A 25,357-nucleotide genomic window follows, 5' to 3' on the forward strand; every position below is an offset into this window, starting at 1 on the left:
CCCAAGGTGTGCGCCCCGCACAGAGGCGGAAATGGTGCGGCTCTTTAAGGGTATTTTTGGGTCATTTTTTTATTAGTAAAGGGAAAAATTGTGGGTTTTCGGTTCATTTGAAAGCTAGAGACTATTTTAGATACAAAAAACCCAAAACAAATTTTTTTTCTATTGGCCCGCCTGGGCAGCCGCCTAAGCGCTAAGCGGCCTGGACCCCCCGACCATCTAGGTACCACCTAGCGCTTTTTGAAACACTGGTGGAAGCCAATCGAAATCAATCTAGTGGAGGGCCAATCCCTCTGGATGTCCTTGTTCGTTAAATATTGAAGGCAGGTTATCGGAACCCTTTTGGATTCATAAGAAAAGAAGTCTCGAATAGACAAAGTGGGAGTAACTTATTGAATTTATCAAATAGAACCTCTTCAATGAATTTCTAAATAGAGAGTAAAATAACTTATTGAATTTATCAAATAGAACCTCTTCAATGAATTTCTAAATTGAGAGTAAATTTCTAGCATGTTATATTTTTTAAAACAGAAGTTTTGCATAATCCAAGCCATGCTAAAATACTAAAAGAAAAGGTGAAGTGTAACATACATCATTTGTATGCTATAGTACCACTTGTTACTTAGATCAATATAGGCGATGAACAATTGTACTAATTGAATTCCCATATGCTCAAGGTTATGTGGTCAGGCTAACGGGGTGTCACAACATGACATCTTTTGAGTTTTATTCATATCATGAGTAGATGTGGCAATCCTCGTATAGTAGAGCATAATGCTTGCTACGCTTATATATATATATATATATAAACAGAGAGGGAGAGAGAGAGTACGGTTTGTATAGAGCCTAGGCTCTAAACAATCAAATTAGAGCATACTTTCAAATAGTGTCGAGAAATGCTATTTTAATACTGAAAATCTTTGTGATAGCCTTAACATATATTTTTATCTTATTTATAAATTTAAAGCTTAAAAAATAGTGTAGATCTACATATTTATGAAAACTTGAAAATGACAATCCAAAAAAGCATTTCAAAATACATTATATTCAAAACTTGAAATGCATTTGTTTTCTCATGTCCATGCATCTTGATGTCGAGATGATCAATTTGAAGATATCTGGGCATCGAAACATCCTTTTCTAGTGAATTTGTTTTTATTTTTATGCTAAGGTTTGCTTAAATTTACCCTGACCAAAAAAAAAAAAAAACAACAATATCATGGAGAGGGCACAAGAATGCTAAACCTGGCTGATAGTCTGCCAGATCACTTTGATTACCATGCCAAATTTCTTCTCGAAAGGCAAAGAGAAAAACATTGTTTTCTTCTTTAGCTTTTTAGTATAGAAGAATACAAGCCCAAACTTTTCAACATAATATAGTATTCTTGAATGATTTGCATAGAAACGCATGTACGAATCTGTTAGGACACAATTTTGAGCCTTTTTGCTGCCTGAATGAACTCCAATATCACTTGTACTTCATCCACCTCCTTCATGCACATCACCAAATTTTAAACACAACGCCATCAGTTTTATATTTATATAATTTATAACTTATATGTTTATATAATTTATATCCTTGAATTCATATTTCCTAAAGTAAATAAAAGATGGAAGAGAATGTCCTTTATTATTGTTGAAGGAAGAAGAAGAATGTCCTTATGTTCCCATGATAAGAATATCAGAGATTCCTCGAAACCTCATAGTTTCAAATCCTCAAACCGAGTTTTTATACATCAGGAAAAAAAAGAAAAGAAAAAAAGAAGCCCAAATTGGTAGAGATCACATGCATTTAGTAATTGGCAAAGGGGAAGTTATCAGACTACCCATAAGAGATGCACTATTTAATATATAACATATTTGCATCCATTATAACACATGATCATGTCTTATCATGAGTATTTTGATATTAAATCAAACAATGTGGGTAAAACTAGGATCCATAAACTCCCATCGAACATTATAGGCATCCTCCTTTTTAAGAAAAACTTCACTTTAGAAGAGAAAATTTTTGCTGCAATTTTGTATGAAGGGCTGATGAAGATGATCCATATCGTCATAAATACATGACCCATGTGAATATAATCCAATGCATGACCACGAGGTTATCACCATCCCACAATTTCTGGACAGTGATGAAGTGGGTCCCACCTAGAACGCCTCCAAGTTTTTTGACAAAACGGTTACCTTTGTAGCTGTACAAAGGAATACCGTTCGCCTTTGACAGTGTCTTAGTACGATAGTAGAAACGGTTTTGCTCGCGACGACTAAAACGCTGTCAAATCCATTAGGTTGGATGGTGATAATCCACAATGTATCTTGACTATATGGATCACATCATATTGCTCTTCCAAAAAAATTTCAATCCTTGAGAAGCATGCCCATAAAAACTCATTATCTTTGAAATGTAGGTAATGCAGTTGAATTTTCAAATTTCAATTAAGATTACCCATTTTATCATATTTCCCAAAGAACAATTCAAAAGGAGGAATGGACCGATACCTGTTCTATGAAATGTTGCTCAACCACCTGAACCAATTGTTCTTTTGATGGGTTTGGAGGAAAACCCACCTGCAAATTCATTCAAGTAAGTAAAGAGTATATGTTTATATTGGACATTTTAAGAAAACAATTATGGGAGTAATGGTAAATGTTATTGTAGGTGAGGGTAAAAGTAATAGAAACTTACAATATTAAAGTGCGTCAAGTAGCTCCACAATGTTGCCATATCTAGTTTTGCCAAGTTCACCCTCTGATTTATCACAAGGGATTTAATCAAGTTGAAATTTTGGGAGTCCACAGGTTAAAAATATATAAAAAGTTTCCAACAAAATAAGATTGACAAAATACCCCTACAAATTTTAGGCTATTTCAATCATTTTTATAATAAATATTTGCTTTACATTTAAATAGCATTTATGTATACTATGATTAATAAAAAATAAAAATAAAATTTTAATACACGTTCACAATTGCCATATCTAGTTTTGCCAAGTTCACCCTCTGATTTATCACAAGGGATTTAATCAAGTTGAAATTTTGGGAGTCCACAGGTTAAAAATATATAAAAAGTTTCCAACAAAATAAGATTGACAAAATACCCCTACAAATTTTAGGCTATTTCAATCATTTTTATAATAAATATTTGCTTTACATTTAAATAGATGCATTTATGTATACTATGATTAATAAAAAATAAAAATAAAATTTTAATACACGTTCATAATTCACAATTGTCTGATCAAGATTGGATGTTTGAGAGTGTGTAGCATTAGATTGACATGAACCTTGGGGTGTGCATAGCTTTGATAGGGGCGCATTTGATAAAATAACAGAATATATTTTGGATAAAAAAAAATTGACAAAATACTACTAAAATTTGTCAATTTTAAACAATTTATTTTAGATAAAATAAATTTTTGTTATTTTTTTTTACAAATGCAACTTCTTTAGGTCTAGATACGCTGAGATTGCACATTTATTTATAGAACTTAAAATTAAAATACAAAACACATTCTCTACTCTCTCATCAAGATTGGCTAGTGGAGAGCCTGATTAAAATCACTATTCAACTGCCACCATTTTGTAGCTTATATTAGTAAGACACCTGCGATAATGATATAAATATAATGAAAAATAATAAAGCAAATACGAAAAGATAATAAAATGAATTAAAGCTATTATTTATTAACGTATTTATTCACATAGGTATAGAAAGAGTTTTGATTTGGTAGGGAATATTATCTATGTACAACGTTATTAAGTCGCCGTTAAGGCATCGAACAAAGGGTCCCCATCGGTAGGCTCTAGGAATAAATGGAGTTATGGGTAGAGAAAATAATAATTATTATGAAATACTCACATGTGTTAGATTTATTTTATAGAAATGTATATAATAAGACAATTTACTTTTATTTTATAGATATGTATATAATAAGACAATTTACTTTGATACAAGGAAGTTACAATCATTATAGAACGTTAGATGTAAAACAATGGTTGGATATGTGGTACAAAATAATACAATTTATCTAATCTTGTGTTGTACTTCATTTTGTCAAATTTCACATCCAATGATTACGAGTGATAGTGATTTTTTTGTACCAAAAATAAATGGTTTGACCATATACAATCGAAATTGTTTACAAAGCGTGTGGTTGGATATGTGACATTAGAAATCCTTGTACAATCTCTTATCTTATAGCCTCGATATGTGACATTAGAAATCCTTGTACAATCCCTTATCTCATAGCCTATTAATTTAGCATCTTGGCCTATGGATTTTAAGAAGATGCTTTGTAGCTTATATTAGTAAGACACCTGCGATAATTTTTCAATTTTTTAGGTATAATGTTGTTTATTTAGAAGGTTATAGGATGGATATGGAGAAAAGGCTAGACTCAATTTTTAACTCTTTAGAAAACTAGAGATATTTTCTTTTTGATGGGTAACTAGAGAGATTTTAGGATATGAGATTTTAAAAAATTCTTCCAATTTAGCTCATTTATTATTATTTTTTTATAATTTATATTTCTTGAATGGTTCATACTATAACTAATATGTGCAAAGCACATGCAAAATACTGGTATATATAATACATATGAAATAGAAAACAATTTGTCCATACAAATTAATTATAACAATTTGTTATCAAGTTAAAATCTACATTTCTCATACCAAACCTAACAAATTTCATATAAAATTACCCATAGATATCACGTAGATAACTATCTTTCCTTTTCTTTTTTTGTTTTTGAAAACGTTTAACTATTAATTTTATTAGATAAAGGAGCAAAGCATCACAAATACAACAATAAATAAAGAGAGGTAGAAGAAGGCTAAGCAGTACTCCCTACTTCTAGTTAGGTCGATTCCCTTGACTTTCAAATACAATATAAAATCCAACATCGAAGGGTCCTAAACTACTAACTTCTAAGGCCCTAACTAAACCATACAAAGAACCATCAAAGACATCCACCACAAAAATTCTACTGCGGACTGTCCAACCCAAGGTTAGGGTGGCGCACAATCTATTGAAACGATGTCTCTCTCGCTCTGTCATCCTCTTTCCTCTCCCTTGATGACGTTCTCTACGTCCTCTGGCTCTTTCTCTTTCTTCGTCATCCTCCCTCCTCTTCCTTGATTTCTCTTCCGCTCCAAGGCTAAGAGGGAGGCAGAGATCCCAAACGTGAAATCGAACACAGAGGTTCAGGACTTGGGCAAGTTTTGCTTGGAAACATACAACCAAGATGTGAGCGTCAGATTGGCTTTAGTAAAAAGTAAGATAGAGAGAGATGAGGTATGGACGAGCGAGCATGAACCACCGTTTACAACAACCTCTCAGCTGGAATCAAATCGTAGATCTGTATCACAAAACCTACCCACCACCACCATGTTCCTTGCCTCTTCCTCTTTGTTTCCCCCCTCCCCCTCCTAAGCCGACAATATCGAAAACAAACAAGCCCAAGAAAGCCTCTTTCTTCCGGGTGGTAGCCTCTGTGAAACCAACAATCACCACTCATCAAACAACCGTTACGGCCCCTGATGCGCAAGCTCCTCCACCAAAGTCAGCTCCTCGTTTCTCCCCTTAGGTGTTTCAACCCCTCTTGAGGAGACGACATAACTGAAATCCAAACTCTTGGCATCCCTATTTGAAAGGTTCCAACCTAGACGAGATGACATTAGAGGAATTGAAAGATGGGCCCCACGCCATTGGGGGGAGCCCAATCTTATCTGCAGACATTTTTCAAATGGTGAATTCCTTTTTTCATTCATGTCACCAGAAAGCGCTCAACGCATTCTACAGGAGGACAACTCCTTTGCCTTCAAAGGGGCATCTTGTCTCCTAAGTGCCTGGTCACTAAAGAGGAATCTTTTAGCAAACAAAGAGTCTATCCACTGGATATCCCTCGAGATGCTCCCTCTCGGATCAATCTGTATCCTTCTGGAAGTCCTGGACACTAGCCTCATCCCTACAACAGTCTGGCTAGAAGTAGATAACCTTTACTTCTCGATCTTGATCTCTTGGTAGAGAGCCTGCCACCCCACCTCTCCCCACTTCTTCAACCCTTCAGAACCTATTCAACCACCTGAAAAATCCTCTCAACCTTGGTTCACAATGTTGAGGAAAGTTCGCCACTGCAAGAGGCGCCGTCGGCAACCCCTCGACCTGGCCACCTTCAGAGCGTGTCACCAGGGCCACCTCCCCCCTCCATGACAGGCTGCCCATTGGCGCCCACGTATCGATACTCTCAGTCAGTCTAAGTAGAGGGGGGAGGTTATCGAGCTGGCAAAGCAGCCTACGGTTTCGACGCTCCTAATAGGCTCAATCACTGAAGGTGGCGTTCTCGCTGGCCCATCTCTGTCTTCCCCTACCTTTTCCTCTTCCTCCTTTACCTACCACTTTCCCCCAGCTCTCTTGAAGAAACACCCTCGTGTCTCTATTCTTCGATGGTGACACCTGACCTCCCCTACCCCCACCTAACCCTCAGCCTTTGATGACCTCACCCGGCTCCCCCCCCATCTTCCCCCTTGTCGACCCCCATGCTACCCTCCTCTAGGGTTCTCCTATTACCCCTCAAAATCCTGAAGCCCTCACCGCTACCTCCCCTCCCTATGAAGCCAGACTAGGAACCCACTCCTCTGGTCCCATATCCCTCTCTTTCTTTCTCCTCCAAAAACCATTCTTAGCCCTTGGCTTTTCTACCCACACCCTATAAAATGGATAGGCACTTGCTCCCCTATGGAATAGTGGCGGTTCATACAATGGACCCCTCTCCCCTTGACCTAGCTTTAATCTCCTCCTTACTAGCCCCTCACCTTTCCTATACCCCCCACCTAGTCCATATCTGCAGAGTTCGCACCCTACACTTCGCCTTTCCACCCCTCCTCCAGTGGCCTTACCCCCCGTATACTTCCTACCAACCCCACCACTTTCTCACCTACCTCCCCTCATTTTATAATGGAACCCTATTCCCTGTTTACCCAGTCCTTCACCCTTCCCCTCCTCCCTCCTCCTCCCTTAGTTTCCCACCCTTTCCTCCTTCAACCCGGGTCTAGGGGCTGCTAACCTCTGGTCCCCCTAGCTTTTCAGAACCACATCTCGTAGGAAGGCTCTCTCCCCCCTCAGAGTCGACTGAAGGTGAGATTTAAAGGACATAGAGAACTTTTGAAACTGTTCTCCTTTATTTCCTATGAGGGACAACCTGCAGACGACCTCCCGACCTCTATTATCACCACTCTTCCGAGGAGGTCTTCAAGATTGGCCTCCTTTTCCACTCACATCCTTGAACCATGAAGATTCTTACGTGGAACATAAGAAGGTTGGGACACTCGTCCAAAAGGGATGCTGTCAAGGACTTTACCTTAAAACACCTTCCTGCGATACTTGCTCTCATCAAAACTAAACAACCAGAGTCCACTCTTTAGCTCATACGCCAGGTGTGGGGTAGAAGACCCTGCCAGTGGGTCTCTCTGCCAGCGAACGATGTATCAGGGGGCATTTGGGTGGTCGGGAACCCTTCAGATCACACCCTCCACTCCTCCCTGATTGGGGAGTTCTCTGTCATTGTACTCCTTTCCCGCACATCAGGCGGCTTCCCATGGAAATTTACGACCATCTACGACCCGAATTCAACCCCCCTCAGACAATGACTTTGGGCAAAATAGGAACCAGTAGCGTCCCTACCCCACCCAGTGTGGTGTATAGGTGGAGATTTTAACATCACAAGATGGTCCCATGAGAGGAATTCCTCCACCTCTATCTCTCGAGGTATGAGGGATTTCTTTGACTCATCAGTCGGAATGAACTCCTTGACATCCTACTTCAAGGAAGTTGCTACACATGGTCCAATCATGCTCCCAATCCACCCCTCTCAAAATTAGATAGATTCCTTTTATCTTTGAATTGGGAGGAACATTTTTCGGGATCTCATGCCCTGGCTTTACCCAAACGCACCTTTAACCACTGCCCCATCCTTGGGATACCCACGCAGTAAAGAGAGGTCCGAAACCTTTCAGATTTGAATTAGCCTGGCTTCATGAGGAATCTCTACTCTCCTTGATCCCAACCTAGTGGAACTCCTTTTCCTCCCAGGTCTCGGGTAGAGCAGGCTATAGGCTCCAGACCAAAATTCAACTTCTCAAAGCCTCCCTCAAAACCTGGAGTAGTTCCATCCCTGACAACTACTCTCATATCAAGTCTTCCCTAATGGAAACTATCCAAGACCTTGACCGTATCGAGGAATCCAGATCCCTAACCGACATTGAGCTGGATCTTAGAACAAAAACTAAATTGGAATACCTCTCAACCCTAAAAGGAGTGTGTCCTAGCCAATTTTTTGAGAACTTGTAAATCATTGTAATCGGGCAGGTTCTATAAGCCCATTTTTAGTACATGTTTGGTTGACCCATTTTTTACTGAGAGACACCCGCAGTGAGGTTGCTCTCATTGTAATCGGGCAGGTTCTATAAGCCCATTTTTAGTACATATTTGGTTGACCCATTTTTTACTGAGAGACACCCGCAGTGAGGTTGCTCTCGAACCACCATTAATCTAATACTTCTTAGTAATACAATGCTAACTTTATCAAAAAAACGATACGTCACTAAAATGGTAAAATCAGAAGCAAAAACAGGCCCTCGTTGGAATAATAAAAGAGTCACATTCTTGCTTAATATATAGCAGTTTTATGCAATACGTGTGAGTTACGTATGGATCATTTAGGAAATATAATTATGAATATAACAATAAATGAGTCATAAATTGGAGGAATTTTCTAAATTCTCAAATCTTTATAATCCCTTTAGTTTCCTAAAGAGCTAGAAATAGAGAATTCGCTTAATATATACCAGTTTTATGTAATACCTGTGAGTTAAGTGTGGATCATTTAGGAAATATAATTATGAATATAACAATAAATGAGTCATAAATTGGAGGAATTTTCTAAATTCTCAAATCTTTATAATCCCTTTAGTTTCCTAAAGAGCTAGAAATAGAGACTTATAGCTTCTTTCTATCTCTTCTAGAGAAAAACAATTCACGTCAAATCCAACCAAATCTATCAAAATTAAATTTTTTTTAAAAATCTATCTATACATATATTAAATTTATTAGTACGTGTGTTATTATCATACCATAAATGCCTTTTAATTTTACAGATTTAATGCAACCATTTTATTTTTTTCCATCTACATTCTTAAGAAATAAGGCTTGCAAACTAATTGTTTTAAATTCCCCACTTTCCAATTTCAAAATAGAAAGAACAAAATTTCCTAAAAAAACATTCCTCAACCACGTGCCTTCTCAAAATCAAAGGCCAAGATGCAAACTATATAGGCTATAAGATAAATCCAATAAATGTAAATATTCCATAATGGGTGTGGTTTGTATGTAAATATTCTACAATGGGTGTGGTTTGTATAAGGTTACAACCTTAAACGATCCAATTATGGTGGATCTCCAAATTTTATCATGTAATTTTGGTGTAAAAAATTCTTAAGATTATCTGAAAATCTATTTTTATATCAAATTATAAAATTTTAAACTAAAAAAATGGTTAAAATCAAGTAGATTTATAAATATATAAAAATCTTGAAAATGATCGGTCTAGATAATATTTTGCAAGATGCACTATTTTTTAGACTATTTTTTTTTTTTTGTTCATACATTTCGATGTCGAGATGATCAATTAGAAGGTTTTTCAACATTAAAACAAGCTTTCTAATGGATTTTCGAGATGCATCTATAATTCTACATTTTAAGGTTCCAATCTTATATAAATCATTTCCTTCTATAATACCATTAATAATTTGTGTGCGCGTGCATGTATGGGTATCAGCTTTATACTATTGAAAGTAAGGCACACCACAAAAACGCACAGGAAAAGGATGTGAAAACCTCAATTTGATCATCTTAACTTCTTAAGATGGACCATTCTTGAAACGCATTATATAAATTGTCTATTTTGAAAATTGTTAATTATTTATAGATCTACTCTATTTTGGATATTTAAATTTCATATTTAGGGGTAACAAAAAAGTTTTATGACATTGCAAGGCCTTCAACATCAAAACTGCATCTTTGATAAAGCTTTGATGATCCTTTTACTTTGATTGTGTAAGGTTGACGCTTGTACTATAGAAAAATCGAATAAGAATGGTTGACCATATATGGGCTTGAAAGCAGTTTACCTAGCCTAACAGGTAAACGGCAGGTTGAACCATTCTAACCGAACAAATAACAGGCCGTTAAAAAAAAAACAAAATAAATCTAGTAAAATATGAAAAATATATTTTAAAAAAGATTAAACAAAACACATCTTTGAAAATTAAATGAAAAAACGGGATTTTAAAGAATTGATTTGTGAATAGGGGTATTTTTGAATTTTTTTTTAAAAAGATGGAAACGTGTCAAAATAAGTATTAATAGTTAAAACAATTTCCAAGCCATATTAAAAACATTAAAATATGTATTATAAACAAAATCCCTTATTTTTAAAATTCTATATATATTTTTTTAAAATTCATGGCCGGTCATCGATGAGATTGCCTGATTGAATCTAGGTTGATCTGATGATCAAGACTATATTTCTATAATTTAATTTTAATATTTTTTATATAAATCTAAATAACATGAAATTTGGATAATCAATGCTTATCATTATTACACACTTAATTAAAATATCAAAAAAATAATTCGTATAAAATAAATTGACAAAAATAACCTAAACCTTTTTAAAGGTATTTGTCATTTATTTTATGCGAATTATTTTTTTGATATTTTTATTGGATTCAATTATTTTTTTAAAAATATATGTGCGAAATTTCAAATGATTTGGATTTATAAAAAAAAAATTAAAATTTAATTACAAAATACAATCATGGATCGTCCTAGATTGTTGGGCTGACACTGTTCCATCAATCCATGGGCTGATTTCATATCTATATATATATATATATATATATATATATATATATATATATATATATATATATATATATATATAACAACCCTCAAAATAACATAAATTAATATTAGGACCACTTGTGAATGTTTAGTTTTTACCATTTATACCCTTATATAACTAGCATATAAACTAAAATAAAAGGCTTTCTTCTGTTAAAGACAGAGTAAAAAGCAAAGACGTTTCTCTCGTGGCCGCATCACTACCCTCCCAAGGTAAAAAAAAAGAAAACCATTTCCTTCTCTCTCATCCACCTTGACTGTCCTTCCCATGGTAAAAAAACCAGGCATGAGAAGTCCAGTTACCTCTCTTAATCCCTCTTTTTTTTCCACTCTGACCTCTCTACATACCCTCTCTACCATCCGTTCTCCATGCAATCATAGACCTCTCTCAAGCTCGTATCCCTGTAACTATGGAAAAGGATGGTAGCTTTGGGTTGCAGTGATAGAGAGAGAAAGGAAGATATGGAGCTCTGCAACTACCTAATCTTCACCCATACCCTGCAACAACAATGGCGGTATCTTTAACCAAAGCTCTCGCACTTGGCCCAAAAGACTGCAGATATAAAGCTTACCTATTAATATCAAGCTCTCTGCTCATAAGAACACCTGAACCAAACAATAATAATGACTGCAAAAGTAGTTTTTCTCCCCCCCCCCCCCCCCCCCCCCCCAATCAAGAATCTCGATGCCTAATTTGACAACCACTAACTCCACTCCAAAAACCAGTTTTTCTATCCCAATCTCTCTTCCTCAAAACTCATTGATGCAATGTTCCAAATTAACTCCAGTCCAAAACCAATTTTTCTCTCGCAATCTCCACTAGAAACCCATTGATTCAAAGTTCCAAATCACAGGAAAAACAATAGCTTACGTATTTGGTTAGAAATTTTGCACTTCCAATAAAACAGAGGGCTAGAATTTTAGACCCCAAAACCAGCTTTTGTTTCATACCCTCATAAACCTAAATCTCAATCTCCAAATTCACAAATTTTAATTCAAGATCAAAACCATTGATCCAAATAATAAATTATAGTGTAAGATATAACACCTCCATCATAAGAAAAGTAAGCCCGCTTCCTCACTCTCCAACCCTTCTTCTTTCTTCTTTGACAGGTGGATGAGTGAGAAGGAGAGAGAGATGGTCGAATGAGAGAGAGACAGATGATAAATTAATTCTTCTTTTTAACCCTCCGTAATGAAAGATTAAAAATACCGTTTTAATTTAGGGTTCACATTTATTATGTGATGGTATTAAAGGTAAAATTAACATTTATAAGTGATTTTAACATTAACTTAATTATTTTGAGGGTTGTTAGATGTAAAAAATCTCTCTCTCTCTCTCTCTCTCTCTCTCTTATATATATATATATATATATATATATATATATATATATATATATATATATATATATATATATAATGTTAAAGTGCTCAACAAAATTTAGATATTTATATACCTTTTATATATATTATGGGTTCATGATCGAAAGAGAGATGAATGCACTATATTTGTGCCTTACTAATAGGGTGCAGTTGGCATACTGATGCATCCGTAACTGTAGAAGTAAGGTGTACCTTCAAATTTTATCTTGGTATATAATTTTGATGTAAAATGTTCTTAATATCGTCTCAAAATCTATTTTTATATCTAATTATAAAATTTTAAATTTAAAAAATAGTTAAAATCAAATAGATCTATAAACATATGAAAATCTTGAAAATGGACGGTGAAGATAATATGTTTGTAAAATGCACTGTTTCTGAAACTTAAAATCTTTTTATTTTTCATGGTCATACATCTCGATGTCGAGATGATCAATCAAAGGGTTTTTTAACATTAAAACTACCTTTTCCGATGGATTTTTGAGGTGCATCCATAGTTATAAGGTTGCATCCTTATATAAACTTTTTCCTTACTAAAATTAGGATTACAAAAAAAAGTAGGATCTGATAAGCCTCAAATTTTAAGGGTCATCAAGCTGCTCAAAATAAATAAAAAAATGAAAAAGAAAAAGATCTAAATTGCACACAAATAAAAAGACATTTTCACTTGCGCTAAGTTTGGTTCATGCATAGAAGTTTACCGAAATATTTTCACGTGAAGATTGCGTTTCATATATTTGTTTGGTGCTTAATGCATGTGCAGATAAATCCCATAGTTAAAATTATAGTTAAAATTTTTACCATGAAATAGATATTTACAATACAATATATATATATATATTATATTACATTTTATAGTTAATATAAAAAACATATTTAAAATATAATAGTTTAATAATATTTAAATGTCATTGAAATAAATATAACTATATATATTTAGTTATAATGTTTAATATTAAATGTATAGATTTAATATATTTATAAAATATATCGAAATACCACAACTTACCAAACATATATTTTTTAGGATTGTATACAATGAGATCATTTACCTTTTTTACATGGAGGTCACAATTACTTCCCATTAGATGTGAAATTTGATAGCTTTGATGTGTCCCAAAGTTCGACAAAACTTCTTTTGGACATTGAACTTGGTCAATAAAATAACTGTAGCTACCTAATATCACATCCAATGGTCAAGATTAATTGTGTCCACCTTGTACCTAAAGTAAATGGTCTCATTATATACTTTCCCATTTTTTTGGGTAACTATGAGATAGAATAACTAGTCCACATGGTCTTTACCGACCATAATTAATTACACAATGATTAAATTCTTTGGTTTCGTTAAGTTATAAACCTCTGGTCCCATTATTAAACATGTAATTCATTATCCAGTTTGCAAAAAATTTTCCTATAAAATGTTTACATGTTTAAATATTAGGGAAATTAAGAGCTAATGAAGGGAAATTAGGAATGACTTGGTGCAAATATTAGGAAAATTAAGAGAGAAATAGGGAAATTAAGGATGGAATACCAATTGGTGATTAGCTGTGGGTTGAGTATCTCTCAAGTGGCTTTTAACTGATTTAAGAGATGTAGACCAGGGCTTTGGATGTCTAACTCTTGGCCTTGCTTTCTTATGGAAATCTGTTGTTGCTGTGTACAAAAACCATAAACAATGAGAAAATAAAATCACATAAAAATCTAAGTGTTACTATAGAGGCATGTTGATGCAGCTACCTTTCTCTTTGTGATGATAAATAACCTACTTAACCTCAGCCAATAGTCGTGGCTGGTCAAAGAAGGGTAGTAGGACTCAAGAAAGGGGCAATAATGTAATAAAGAAATTATTTGGATTTTAATTTTTTATTTGTTTAGTCATTTATATTTAAGTTAAAAAATTTTAAATTAAAAATATATGGCTATGATTAAATAGAATGGATAGCATGATAAAGCTTTTTAGAGTCGAGTTATGGGTTCTTTAAGTACTTATTATTGACAGGTTTAGGGTATTCTGTAGAAAACTTTGGGTGAATTAACTTTGGGAGGTGGATTCTCCATAGTTTGTGATTTTTTTTTTTTCATTATGGGAGGTGGATTCCTCATAGTTTGTGATTTTTTTTTTCATTCCGAGAGGTGGATTCCTCATAGTTTGTGATTTTTTTTTCATTTTCTACTTGCTAATTTATGAAGAATCAACCCTAATTTGTATTACATGTGAAGAATTGGAACTATCTGTGAATAAAAGTGCTAATTTGTGAAGAATCAACCCTAATTTGCATCACATTTGAAAAAAGATGAATGATTTGATGAATGAATAACCTACCTTCATATGAAGATCAGTTCTATCTATTTACGAATTGAAAACGGAACACAAACACTTTCTCTACTCAAACTTTCCACGAAGGCAAAGCCAAATTATGAACTTACATATATCATTCTCAGAACTGCTGCACATGGAGTTGTTGTCAGGATCGTTATCTTGATAGTCATCTTCATCTCCTCTTGGAGGTTCAAGAACGCTTAGCGCGTTCCTTTGCAATTTAACTTCTGTTCCGTTTTTCAAAATCTGGAGTAATAAATCATAAGTATAAACCAACAATACATGGACCAGTTTAGAGCACAGTTAGCAAATCGGGGAAGAATAATATATTGGTGAATCAAAATATCGGTAATGAATTGATTTTGTTTCAAAAGTCAATTGAAAAAATCAGGTAAAAATACAGATTGACAAAAAAAAAAAAGGTAAGTAAAGATGACATTATATGGGATTATGATTTGAAGTTATTGTGTAGATACATTAAAGCAATTGAACAATAATTTTATGTCCTTATCTAGAAGAGTGTCATTTGAGTAATACTCGACAATTTATTGTCTCAACTTTTATTAAATCCATCAATAATGTGTATTTTGTTGTCACACCACAAAACATATCATAAATTTATTCGATGCATAAAATGAAACAACGACAATAATACTTCAAACAATAACTATATTAGTAAAGGATGCAGTTTCCATAAGGTTGCAACTTTAACAATCCAACTAAGGTACACCTTCAAATTTTATCATAATATATAATTTGATTAAAATGTTCTTAGGATTATCTCAAAATCTATTTATAAAATTTTAAATTTAAAAAATAGTTAAAATCAAGTAGATCTATAAACATATGAAAATCTTGAAAATAGACGGTGGAGATAATATGTTGTAAGATGCACTATTTTTTATATTCAAAATCTTTTTATTTTTCATAATCATACATCTCGATGTCGAGAAGATCAATCACAGGGTTTTTCAACATTAAAATAACCTTTTCCGATGGATTTTTGAGGTGCATCTGTTAGTTCTACATTTTAATGTTGCAACCTTATATAAACTTTTTCCATTAGTAAATAATGGAACAGTAAACCAACATATAGGATTATTATTCAAAGAAAAATAAGACAACAAAGACCCTCAGTATTGGATTGCAATTAACTAAAACAAAACACAGAGACCTAAATATGTAAAGTTGTTGTCCATCCATAATGCTATGTTGTATAAACCAATGAAATAAACAATAAAAAATAAAAATAGACAATGAATCAAAGTTCTCTATATGCATAAACAAAGCAACAAAATGCTCAACCAATCACTCTAAATTCCTAGTTGACTTAAAAAAAAATTCATTTGGGTTACTAATCTAAGTCTTCCTATTATTTTGAGATATATGATTGCTTTGATATCTTGATATCTTATTTTTTTAAAAAGGCGATTTTTAAAAAATCTTTTGAAAAAATTCGGAGTTCTTAAAATTGAGTTTTAAACAGAGACTTGCTAACTATGGTTTAGAGTGATCGGAAAAAACTGAAGTAGCCATACAGAATGAACATATGCAACAAGAAATCAGATGGAACGTACAAGGAATGTGAGAGTTATGTAGAATCTAGACATCAAAAAATCCATCAAACACAGAATAACATAGATGGGGATTGGGCAAGTTTTCAACTTTATTATGAAAACAAACCTTATGGGTGCACTCCACTTTACATCTCTTCCCTTCCATCTCAAATACTTCTGACATAACAGAGAGCAAAACCCAAAGGACAAAAAGAAAAAGATAAAAACCTATGAAAGAGAGAAACATGATGAGGTGGGGATTATAATGGGGTTTGTTTTGCTCATAAGGAAGGAAATCTGTGAGTCAAATCAGCCCTCTGGATGCAAGGTCACTTTCTACGAAGAAATAGAAAGATTTCTATTATGAACTTAACAAGAAAAGAAGATATAAATAGTGCAGATCCAATGAAATAGGAAAGACTCACAAAATATGTGAACAACGCGGTGTTTGTCAGGAAGAAAATTAAAAGCAAATCCTACATAGAACGCGCTGAATAATTAATATTTTGATAATCATTCTAAACAATAATAAATACTTAAAAAGAAATAAGGCTTACAATGATTTCTTATAGATATTTATAAAAGGAAAAGGTATATATTGAGCAAAGGCTCTAAACAATCAAATTAGAGCCCGCCTCAAAACTAGATGAGGTTGTTTTAATGCCTAAATATCTTCAAATTGATCATCTCAAAATCAAGATGTATGGACATGAGAAAAAATAAATTTAAAGTATTGAAAATAGTACATCTTCTAATGTATTTTTAGACTGTTAATTTTCAAGATTTTCATAGATCTACTTGATCTACACTATTTTTTAAGCTTTAAATTTTATAATTAAAGATAAAAATATATTTTTAAGATTACCACAAAGATTTCCAGTATTGAAACCACATTTCTTGACATTATTTGAAAGTGTGCTTTACTTTGATTGTTTAGAGCCTCGGCTCCCATCCTCTGTAAAAAATTCTCATAGACGTGTTAAAACTTTCTATTGGTTTCAGATTTTGCTAACCTTAACCCTTTTCTCTTTATATTTATCTTTTCTATCTCTTTAATTCTCCTTCCCGTTTTTCTTTCCAGTGTTATAAGAAAACCTTAAAGGTTTCAATATACCCCCTCATCTTTTATCTCCCTCTTTTATTGACTTTTGGATCATAAAAATTAACCCCAACAAATCTTTTTATACCATTTCAACCTATAAACTTTTTTTTAATAAATGGAAAGGAAAAAAAAGAGGGTTAAATTTTTTTTGAGATGAGATGATATAAAAATATTTGTTGGGAAAGATTTTTATGGTCAAAAGTAAATAAAAGCGGGAGATAAGAGATGAAGGGTAGGTAAAATCCTCAAGGATTTCCTTATTCCACTTGAAAAAAACGAAAAAAAGATCTGCCATGAAATAATATGAAAAATTAGGGTTTTATATGAAATTTTCTCTTCTGTTTATGTTTATCTCTTTTTTTCTCTCTCTAATTATTTTTAATATTTATCTTCTTTTTCTCTTTAATTTTTTTTTCTATTCTTTCTCTCTAACTCTCTTTCTCTCTCCAAGGAGATTTATATAACAACATGTACGTACCTTACGTTCCCTATAGAAACTCCCTTCAACCCCATCTCCTATGAAAAATAGACGGAATCAGAATTGTATTGCATTGGAAGCGCGTTTGTTAAGTTGATGAAGTAAGTAGAGCGAGAAAAAGAATTAGAAAGAACAAATATTTAGAGGGAAAGAAGAGAAATAAAATTAGAGAGAGAAAAAAGATATAAATATTAAAAAAAATTAAAGAGAGAAAGAAGAGATAAATATAAAAAAATTAAAGAGATGAAAGAGATAAAGTATAAATAGAGAGTGAAAAAGGTTACGGCATCTTGATAAGGGTTAGTTTTTACCGTATATAACGTGGATTAGTTTTTAACATACTTACAAGGCCGTATAAGTATAAATAGAGAGTGAAAAAGGTTACGGCATCTTGATAAGGGTTAGTTTTTACCGTATATAACGTGGATTAGTTTTTAACATACTTACAAGGCCGTATAACATGAGTTAGTTTTGTTATTTTGGTAAAAAAAAGCTCAAAATTGAACAAGAGTATAAGCGAAGTTTATGAAAGTTGAGGGTTTTTTTGTTTCTAAAAACATAAAAATTAAGGTAGATTTGTGATTTTATTTTTTTGGTAAGGGCGGCGTGAAGCTGAGACCCACCGCCTTCTAATACGGGACTTTCATAAAATTAATGAAGGGGCACACCCCCTTCTAAGGATTAATGAAGGGGCAAACCCACTTCTAAGGATTTCTAATTTTTTGATTTTCATAAAATTAATGAAGGGTACAGGATTTCAAGGGACCCGTGAAAGTGACACCACTTTTGATTGTGGGCATTTAGACTTGTGCAACCCACCTCCGCTTGTTTCTCAACAATGTGGGACAAGACCACCTCCTCTACTTTCTCAACAATTTGGGAAAAAATCTTGTATCTTTATACCATCACATGCACTCAACGAACATTGATTTAAATCAATCAAAAAAATCGAGCCACTCAAGCCATTGATTTAAATAATAAAATTGAACTTAATAAGAGAATTAAGCGACCACGTTCATTCAAATCAAAGCATAGCAAAACAAAATTGAGCCCAATATAAAACTAAGAGTGTTAATGGAAAATGAAAAGAACATATTTTAAAAAATGAAACAAAAAGAAAACTCAACAAGTTACTCTAAGACAAGAAAATATCTAGTTAAAATGAAGCAAAAAAAATATAGAAATAATTAACAAAGCAATATAGCAAAGGAGGACGTCCCACAAAAACAAATATGGCAAAAATAAGAGAAAGTGCTTAGATCCTTAGATCTATGCAACTTCATTGTAGTAAAAATTCATATGGAAACAAATAAGTAATCCAATAAATTAATTATTACAAAAGGAAAAAACTAGAAATGAGAAGGCAAGATCCTCTATTTTTACAATCATAATTGAAACTGAAGATTGTAAAAATAGGAAATTAAAAATTTGAGTTAGAGTGATCTATTTTTATTGTAATGAGTTACATTTTAAATTACATTTTGATTATGAAATAGATTTAGTGGTCAACAAATACTCAGGCAAAAAACATGTTTAAGTATTTACATCTTTTTAATGAAATAGTGAAAATTTACAATACAATACCCCAAGTTTCTTTGAAAATATAGAACACTAGATTTTTAAGAAATTTTAATATTTTTTTAAAAATATTTGAGGCCGAAACCTACCAATCCGGCCAATTCTCCGATCCAAATCGTAGATCCACCGATCTAACATGGTTTTTGAATTGGCTGACCTGTGTCAATCCATTTTTTAAAACCTTTGGTTTTACTTTATATAAGATGTTAAGCTTACTATTAAAGTAAATCGCACTTCAAAAGCCCATCAAGAAAGATTGCCACGGTGCTAAAAAACTTCAAATTGATAATCTCGACCTTGAGATGTATAGTTATTAGAAAAAAAAAAAAAAAAACAATTTCAAATCACGAAAATAGTGCATCTTTAATACATTATTTGGACCATCCATTTTCAAAAAATTTAATTGTTTATATATTTGCTTCGTTTTTTTTAGCTTTAAAGTTTTAATAATTAGATGTGACAATAGATTTTCATGCCATTGTAAAGCTTTTTTGGCAACAAAACAAGTTCTTTGGGCATAATTTTAAATTGTGCCTTTACTTCAATGGTATAAGGTTGACACTCCACTCAAAACTCACCCATTTCTAAATAATGTTTAGATGTATTAGTTATCATGACGATTCACGTTTCCAATAATTAATGGTGCGAATAAATAATCTATTATATTTCAAAAAATTTAATTGTTTATAGATTTGCTTGATTTGACTTAATTTTTTTTAACTTAAAAGTTTGATAATTAGATGTGAGAATAGATTTTCATGCCATTGTAAAGCTTTCCAGCAACAAAACAATTTCTTTCGGTATAATTTTAAGTTGTGCCTTCACTTCAATGGTACAAGGTTGACACCCCACACAAAACTCACCCATTTCTAAATAATGTTTAGATGTGTTAGTTATCATGATGATTCAAGTTTCCAATAATTAATCTTGCTAATAAATGATCTATTATTCAGGCAGTTCAAGTTTTTTTTTTTTAAAATGCTTTTTTGCTTTATTCAAAATAATTTACTGAAAATCATATATTTTAACTACAAATAGATAAAATCATATGGATATTACTGAAAAACTAAAAAAAAAAAATTACACATAATAAAATTACAAGGAACCCATCAAAAAACTAACAAAATAATATAACGTACTGTTACACTGTAGAAGACATCTTTCAATATCTAACATACATCTCCAAAAGATCGTTTCCTATATAATGTGCATAATGACCTGTGCAATAATTAAGGCCCATGAATAAGAGATCAAAGGTATTGCTCTTGATTTAACTACCATAGGAAGAAATAGGCAAACATATCTAGCATGAAAGACTGAAAACTGAGATAGCAAAACAAGAATAAAACTAAGCAACTTAACATATCCACAACCACCAAATAATATGATAAATCCAAAGGAAAATCCAGTACATGAAAATGAAGTACATGGAGATTTCATGTATGGATTCAAGAAATCGAATTGGAATTAATTAAAGCAGTAATATAGTATCTATAGTTGTTTGCTTCTTGACAAAATGTTCATGAATGGATTCAAGAAATAAAATTGGAATGAATTAAAACGGGAAGAAAGCATCTAAATTTGTTGGGGGACAAGTATGCAATGAGACCATTTACCTTTGTTACAAGGTAGTCATAATTAATCTTGACCATTGGATATGAAATTGGGTGGCTGCATTATTTTATTGACCAAGCTTAAAGTTCAAAAGAAATATTCTTGAACTTTGTGACACCCAAGCTATTAGATTTCACATCAAAGGTTATAAGTAATTGTGACCTCCTTTTACCAAAGACAAATGGTCTCGTTGTATACAAACCTATTGCTTCAAAGAAAAAAAAGGAAAAAAAAAAATGAATCCAAAGCTTTTACCAGCCAGTGCCATCCGCCAAGCCCAACTGCTTTCTTGACGACTCCTTGAAGCCCAACAAGAACAGATTTCGTTCTGTTATTTCCAGTTACAATTACTTTGGTGTGCCGTGGAAGCAGGCAGAGCTCTTCCTCTCCACTTTCTACTCGACTTGGAGAGAGAGCCCGAGATGAACAAAGCATTGGCTCCAGCTTTTGCTTTTGCTAATGCTGACCTTCCGGCCTTTGTAGTAAATAAACACAAAAGATCGAGTTCTGATGAATACACTCCTCTGCACTTTGAATTTGAATTGCATTACAATTCTTCATTGAAACTCGAACCATAACATCTTATCATCCTCAACAAAGAGGAATCATTCCAAGAATTATGATATATAACTCCCTCAATTCAAGAAAAAAATGAGACCTGTGAATCAAAATAAGTTCTTTTAGCTTTCTTGTAGAAATCCAGATAGTATGAAGCGAGTAAAATCTAACTATATCCGTCATCAATGTTAAATTGAATCCAAAGAGACCACTTTGCCATAGTTACCAGGAGGAGAAAACAAGGGGATGAGATAATTTGGCTCTAAAGATCTTCAAGCTTTGGATAAATAGAATTTCTGAAGGAATAATATATACTATGATTGGCTGAATCATGCAAACCAACCTGCTCTTATTCTCCTGAAAGGGATTTCACAGGAAGAAAATGATGATAACACTCATGAAGTGATGATAAAAGTGTACATAAAGTATTAAAACTACTTTAACAAGATTAATACATGTAAACAATAATGTAATAATTTCCTTTGCTTTGGACTTGAATATGGGATATCCATAATTTCGCATAAACATGTTGTTAGAAGTAAAGTTTTCATATTAAAAAGCAAGGATTTCAAGGCCCAAATTATGAAGGTATATCACTACACATTTGATCAAATAGCAGAATGATCTCTAAGCTCTGATTGAACTTTTCCAAGCATATCTCATATGAGAAACCAAATTAGGGGAACAAAATCTACCTACTTCCACCAACTTTCTTTCAAAGTTTTTGCAGAGAAAATGAAGCTATTTCCGGGCGGGGGGGGGGGGGAGGGGGAGGGAGCAAAGTTCTTTTCTTTTCTTTTTTTTACTTTTTATTTTGAGAAAATAGAAAGGAGATCTTCAGTCTCTGCAAAGCATTGGAAACGAGTTGAGTCTATGTACCGAATCAAACAGTGAAACTCTGATTGTTATTACTTATTAGCACTGATATTCATATTCAGTAACTGAAAACAAATGGTTTTCAACCTGTTCATCAGCAAATTGCATGCACTACAACCAAATTAAGAACAGAATCACTTTCAATAGAAATCGACCACATAATCAAAGTCCTTTCCCTAATTGAGTCATTGTGCTACAATTTATGGTAATTGAATAAAATAAATAAACTATAAGGACCACGAATTTACCTGCGCCTGTTACTTTTTTGCGAGTCTTACAAAATTCCCAAATTTCATCTGCATTTTGCAATGGAAAAGAGATCATTAAGCAAAGATCAAAATTTCATGATCAAACTATATCTACTTAAAGCAAATTATGCCCAACAGAAACTTACCCAATCTCATATACTCTTCACATTTCAAGCCATTAATTAAAATCGACAGATCATAGTGATTTAAGGCAATGAACAGAGGATCTTCGAAAGGCAATGAACAGAGGATATTCGATATTTTGCCGCAGTTTAAGAAGAAAATTACCCAAACTTTTAACTCATAAGCCCTGCAACTTTTTCTCTACTTATCACTTTAGAGACAATCCGTAAAAATAAACAACCTGCAAATTTTTCAGTACTGAAAAACCATTGCATTATCTGTTTCTCGCCATTAACAATCTTTTCTGACCGTCAATTCCACTGTAACCACTCAGATCTAGAAAAGAACCAGTACTTACACCTTCGATTGTTCACTCTGGTCCTAACGCCTGCTTCAAAATTTTCAGCATTGAAACAAAACCAGGCCCTGTGACTCCACTTTCGCACTAACCTCCCACAAAGCCCTCAATTCACCAAAATTCCACCATTAAAGCAGCAAACAAACTCGCATTATATAATTCATGCCACGCCGAACCAGTTTTCGACCTCAGATTCCCCGAAAAACTCACTGAAATGGGTAAAAACAGAATTTCTTTCAGAGAAAATGCGAAGAAAAGGACTGCTTTTTCCCTTCAATGCCTCTCTCTATCTACTTTTGCGCTCTGAAACTTCTGATCACTCTCTGTACACAAACACGCACACACTAAATGCGTACCAACTGCCATTTGAGAAACGACTTGTCTGATCGTACGGCTTTTCCTTTAATCTGCGACCAGTTCACGGGCTGTTACCGGTAACTGGATCTCGGAGAAGTGGAGATGCGGGTTTTAAATCACGGGCGTTACCGGTAACCCGATATCGGCGAAGTGGATACGCGGGATCTAAATCACGTAGAGGGAGCTCTATAACAAGGTAACGCACCGCGTCCGTTACTGAATTTAATTGCAACGGGGGTGGAATAAATGGTGCAAAATGCACACAAAAGCGGCATCTTGCTCAAAATCACGGACATCACATAACGGTGTCAAGTCAGGGTGCTATGGATTCGAGAACTTAAAATTGGAACGACACGAATTGAGAAAGTTGCCATTGTATTAAGTGGCGAGATTTCATGCTCCCGTAAGAGCATCATGTCCATTTGCTCCATTGGCAAAATTCAAGTTAGGAGCATTTTCTGGATCCTAAATTTGGAGATGCAATCTCTATAACCTAGTGACTAACTCAAAGAAAAAAATAAAAATAAAAACAAAAGAATTGATTGACTTCAAAGGAAAATAAAATAAAAATAAATTATTTCATATATAACTCAAAAAAAATTACTTCCCAAGATTGAACACGACTAATTTTATAAGCTTTATATGTTAAAGAACTAAAAAACCCAAAATATTTGTAAAAAAAAGTGATACTTAGATGGATCAAAAAATTTTGGATCAAGAAAATCCTCCTAGGTATCTAATTTGCCTGAGGGAGTTGTTATACAGTATGCTCCCATGGAAGCATGACATAAGAATGATAGAAGATTAAGAAAAATTTATGCTAATTTTCTCTATTATTGCTTTTACAAAAATCTCCTTTAAAAATTTATTTTACATCAATACCCTATTTTATATTTTGGTTTTTCAAAATAGCCCTTACTTTAGAATGTTAAAGTTAATGTCCGTCAAAAAAAAAAAAAAGTACTATATCTTGAAGCTCCAAAGTTGATGTTTGGAACATCTTGAAGCTCCAAAGTTGATGTTTGGAACGATTCATGAGAAAATAAAATAAAATTATAGACTATCAAGTTCAGAATTTGGTCAATTTCAAAAAAATAATAATTTGAAAAAAAAAAAGAATGAAAGTGAAACCAATTTTTTTAAGGGATCTATAAAATAATGGTAGTTTAGAGGAATACTAGCGTAATTTTTTTAAAAATAAAGAAGAGGAATATTAGCATAAACTTCTCTAATACTAACAATGTTATAAAATAGACTAACAATGTGATAAAATACATGTCGTATAAGATTAACGGTAGCATAAGATAGCAATTGTTCGTTATAGCATGCAGCAAAACAGAAATAAAGGATAAAAGAGTAACACTACAATCAATGTAACCCTCGATGAATGTGATTCCAAATATTTGAGGTTAAAGAAACGAACACTATAGTCATACGAATCCGGCATTATACTTATACGAATCGGCATCGGCTAAAGTGGTTAGTAGTTGATTTTAACAATGTTACATTTAGTAGTTGATTTTAACAATGTTACATCTTAATTCCTACCGCAGAACTACCCAAAAAAAGAAGAAGGAAAAAACAGCATGGTGAGTCGCCACTATTACAGAAAGTGAGATAAAATGAAAATGGAAAACTAGAAAAAAGAAGAGAGGAACACAAAATAAATAACTACATATGCATGCGGTTCCAAGGTTTTACCCAATGGTTTAAAAACCGGATCGGTGACCCGGATCGGGCTTTTTAAAAACCGATCCGGATCGGCGAATCGGCGATCCGGATCGAAATCGGGTGAATCGGTCAGAATAAAGCTTAAAAAAAATTCGAAAAAATTATT

The 25,357-nt window shown here is 33.3% G+C and overlaps 1 protein-coding gene across 25 annotated transcripts; it reads right to left on the reverse strand.

The window, feature by feature from the left end:
• Positions 1-1,234: 1,234 nt before the first annotated feature.
• On the reverse strand, positions 1,235-23,538 carry LOC18422966 (uncharacterized). Of its 25 annotated transcripts, none has more exons than XM_088872449.1 (12): positions 23,164-23,538; positions 22,683-22,730; positions 21,785-21,915; positions 21,256-21,658; positions 17,809-17,846; positions 16,654-16,704; positions 16,356-16,564; positions 14,780-14,918; positions 13,884-14,005; positions 2,687-2,749; positions 2,500-2,568; positions 1,235-1,487 (listed from the first exon to the last, which is right to left on the reverse strand). In XM_088872449.1, exons 7-12 carry the CDS (start codon positions 16,473-16,475, stop codon positions 1,419-1,421), a joined length of 582 nt encoding a protein of 193 aa, XP_088728575.1. In that variant the 5' UTR covers positions 16,476-16,564; positions 16,654-16,704; positions 17,809-17,846; positions 21,256-21,658; positions 21,785-21,915; positions 22,683-22,730; positions 23,164-23,538; the 3' UTR covers positions 1,235-1,418. The 25 variants fall into 25 exon arrangements, with proteins under 25 accessions (XP_088728575.1, XP_088728580.1, XP_088728573.1 ...); XM_088872454.1 differs by having other exon boundaries at positions 16,356-16,405; positions 22,829-23,538; XM_088872447.1 differs by having other exon boundaries at positions 22,829-23,538.
• Positions 23,539-25,357: the final 1,819 nt, after the last annotated feature.

The sequence above is a fragment of the Amborella trichopoda genome, chromosome 7 (genome assembly GCF_054954075.1).
Source record: "Amborella trichopoda isolate Santa Cruz 75 chromosome 7, AtrichopodaSantaCruz75HAP2 v2.0, whole genome shotgun sequence".
In the NCBI taxonomy this organism is placed as follows: Eukaryota; Viridiplantae; Streptophyta; class Magnoliopsida; order Amborellales; family Amborellaceae; genus Amborella; species Amborella trichopoda.

Coding starts and splice junctions, on each gene's coding strand:
- LOC18422966 (XM_088872446.1), bottom strand. CDS start 21,435: ATGCTTTGTTCATCTCGGGCTCTCTCTCCAAGTCGAGTAGAAAGTGGA. Junction 14,006..14,779: donor CAGTTCTGAGAATGATATAT/GTAAGTTCATAA, acceptor TTTTGTACACAG/CAACAACAGATTTCCATAAG. Junction 2,750..13,883: donor CCACAGCTAATCACCAATTG/GTATTCCATCCT, acceptor GTGATAAATCAG/AGGGTGAACTTGGCAAAACT.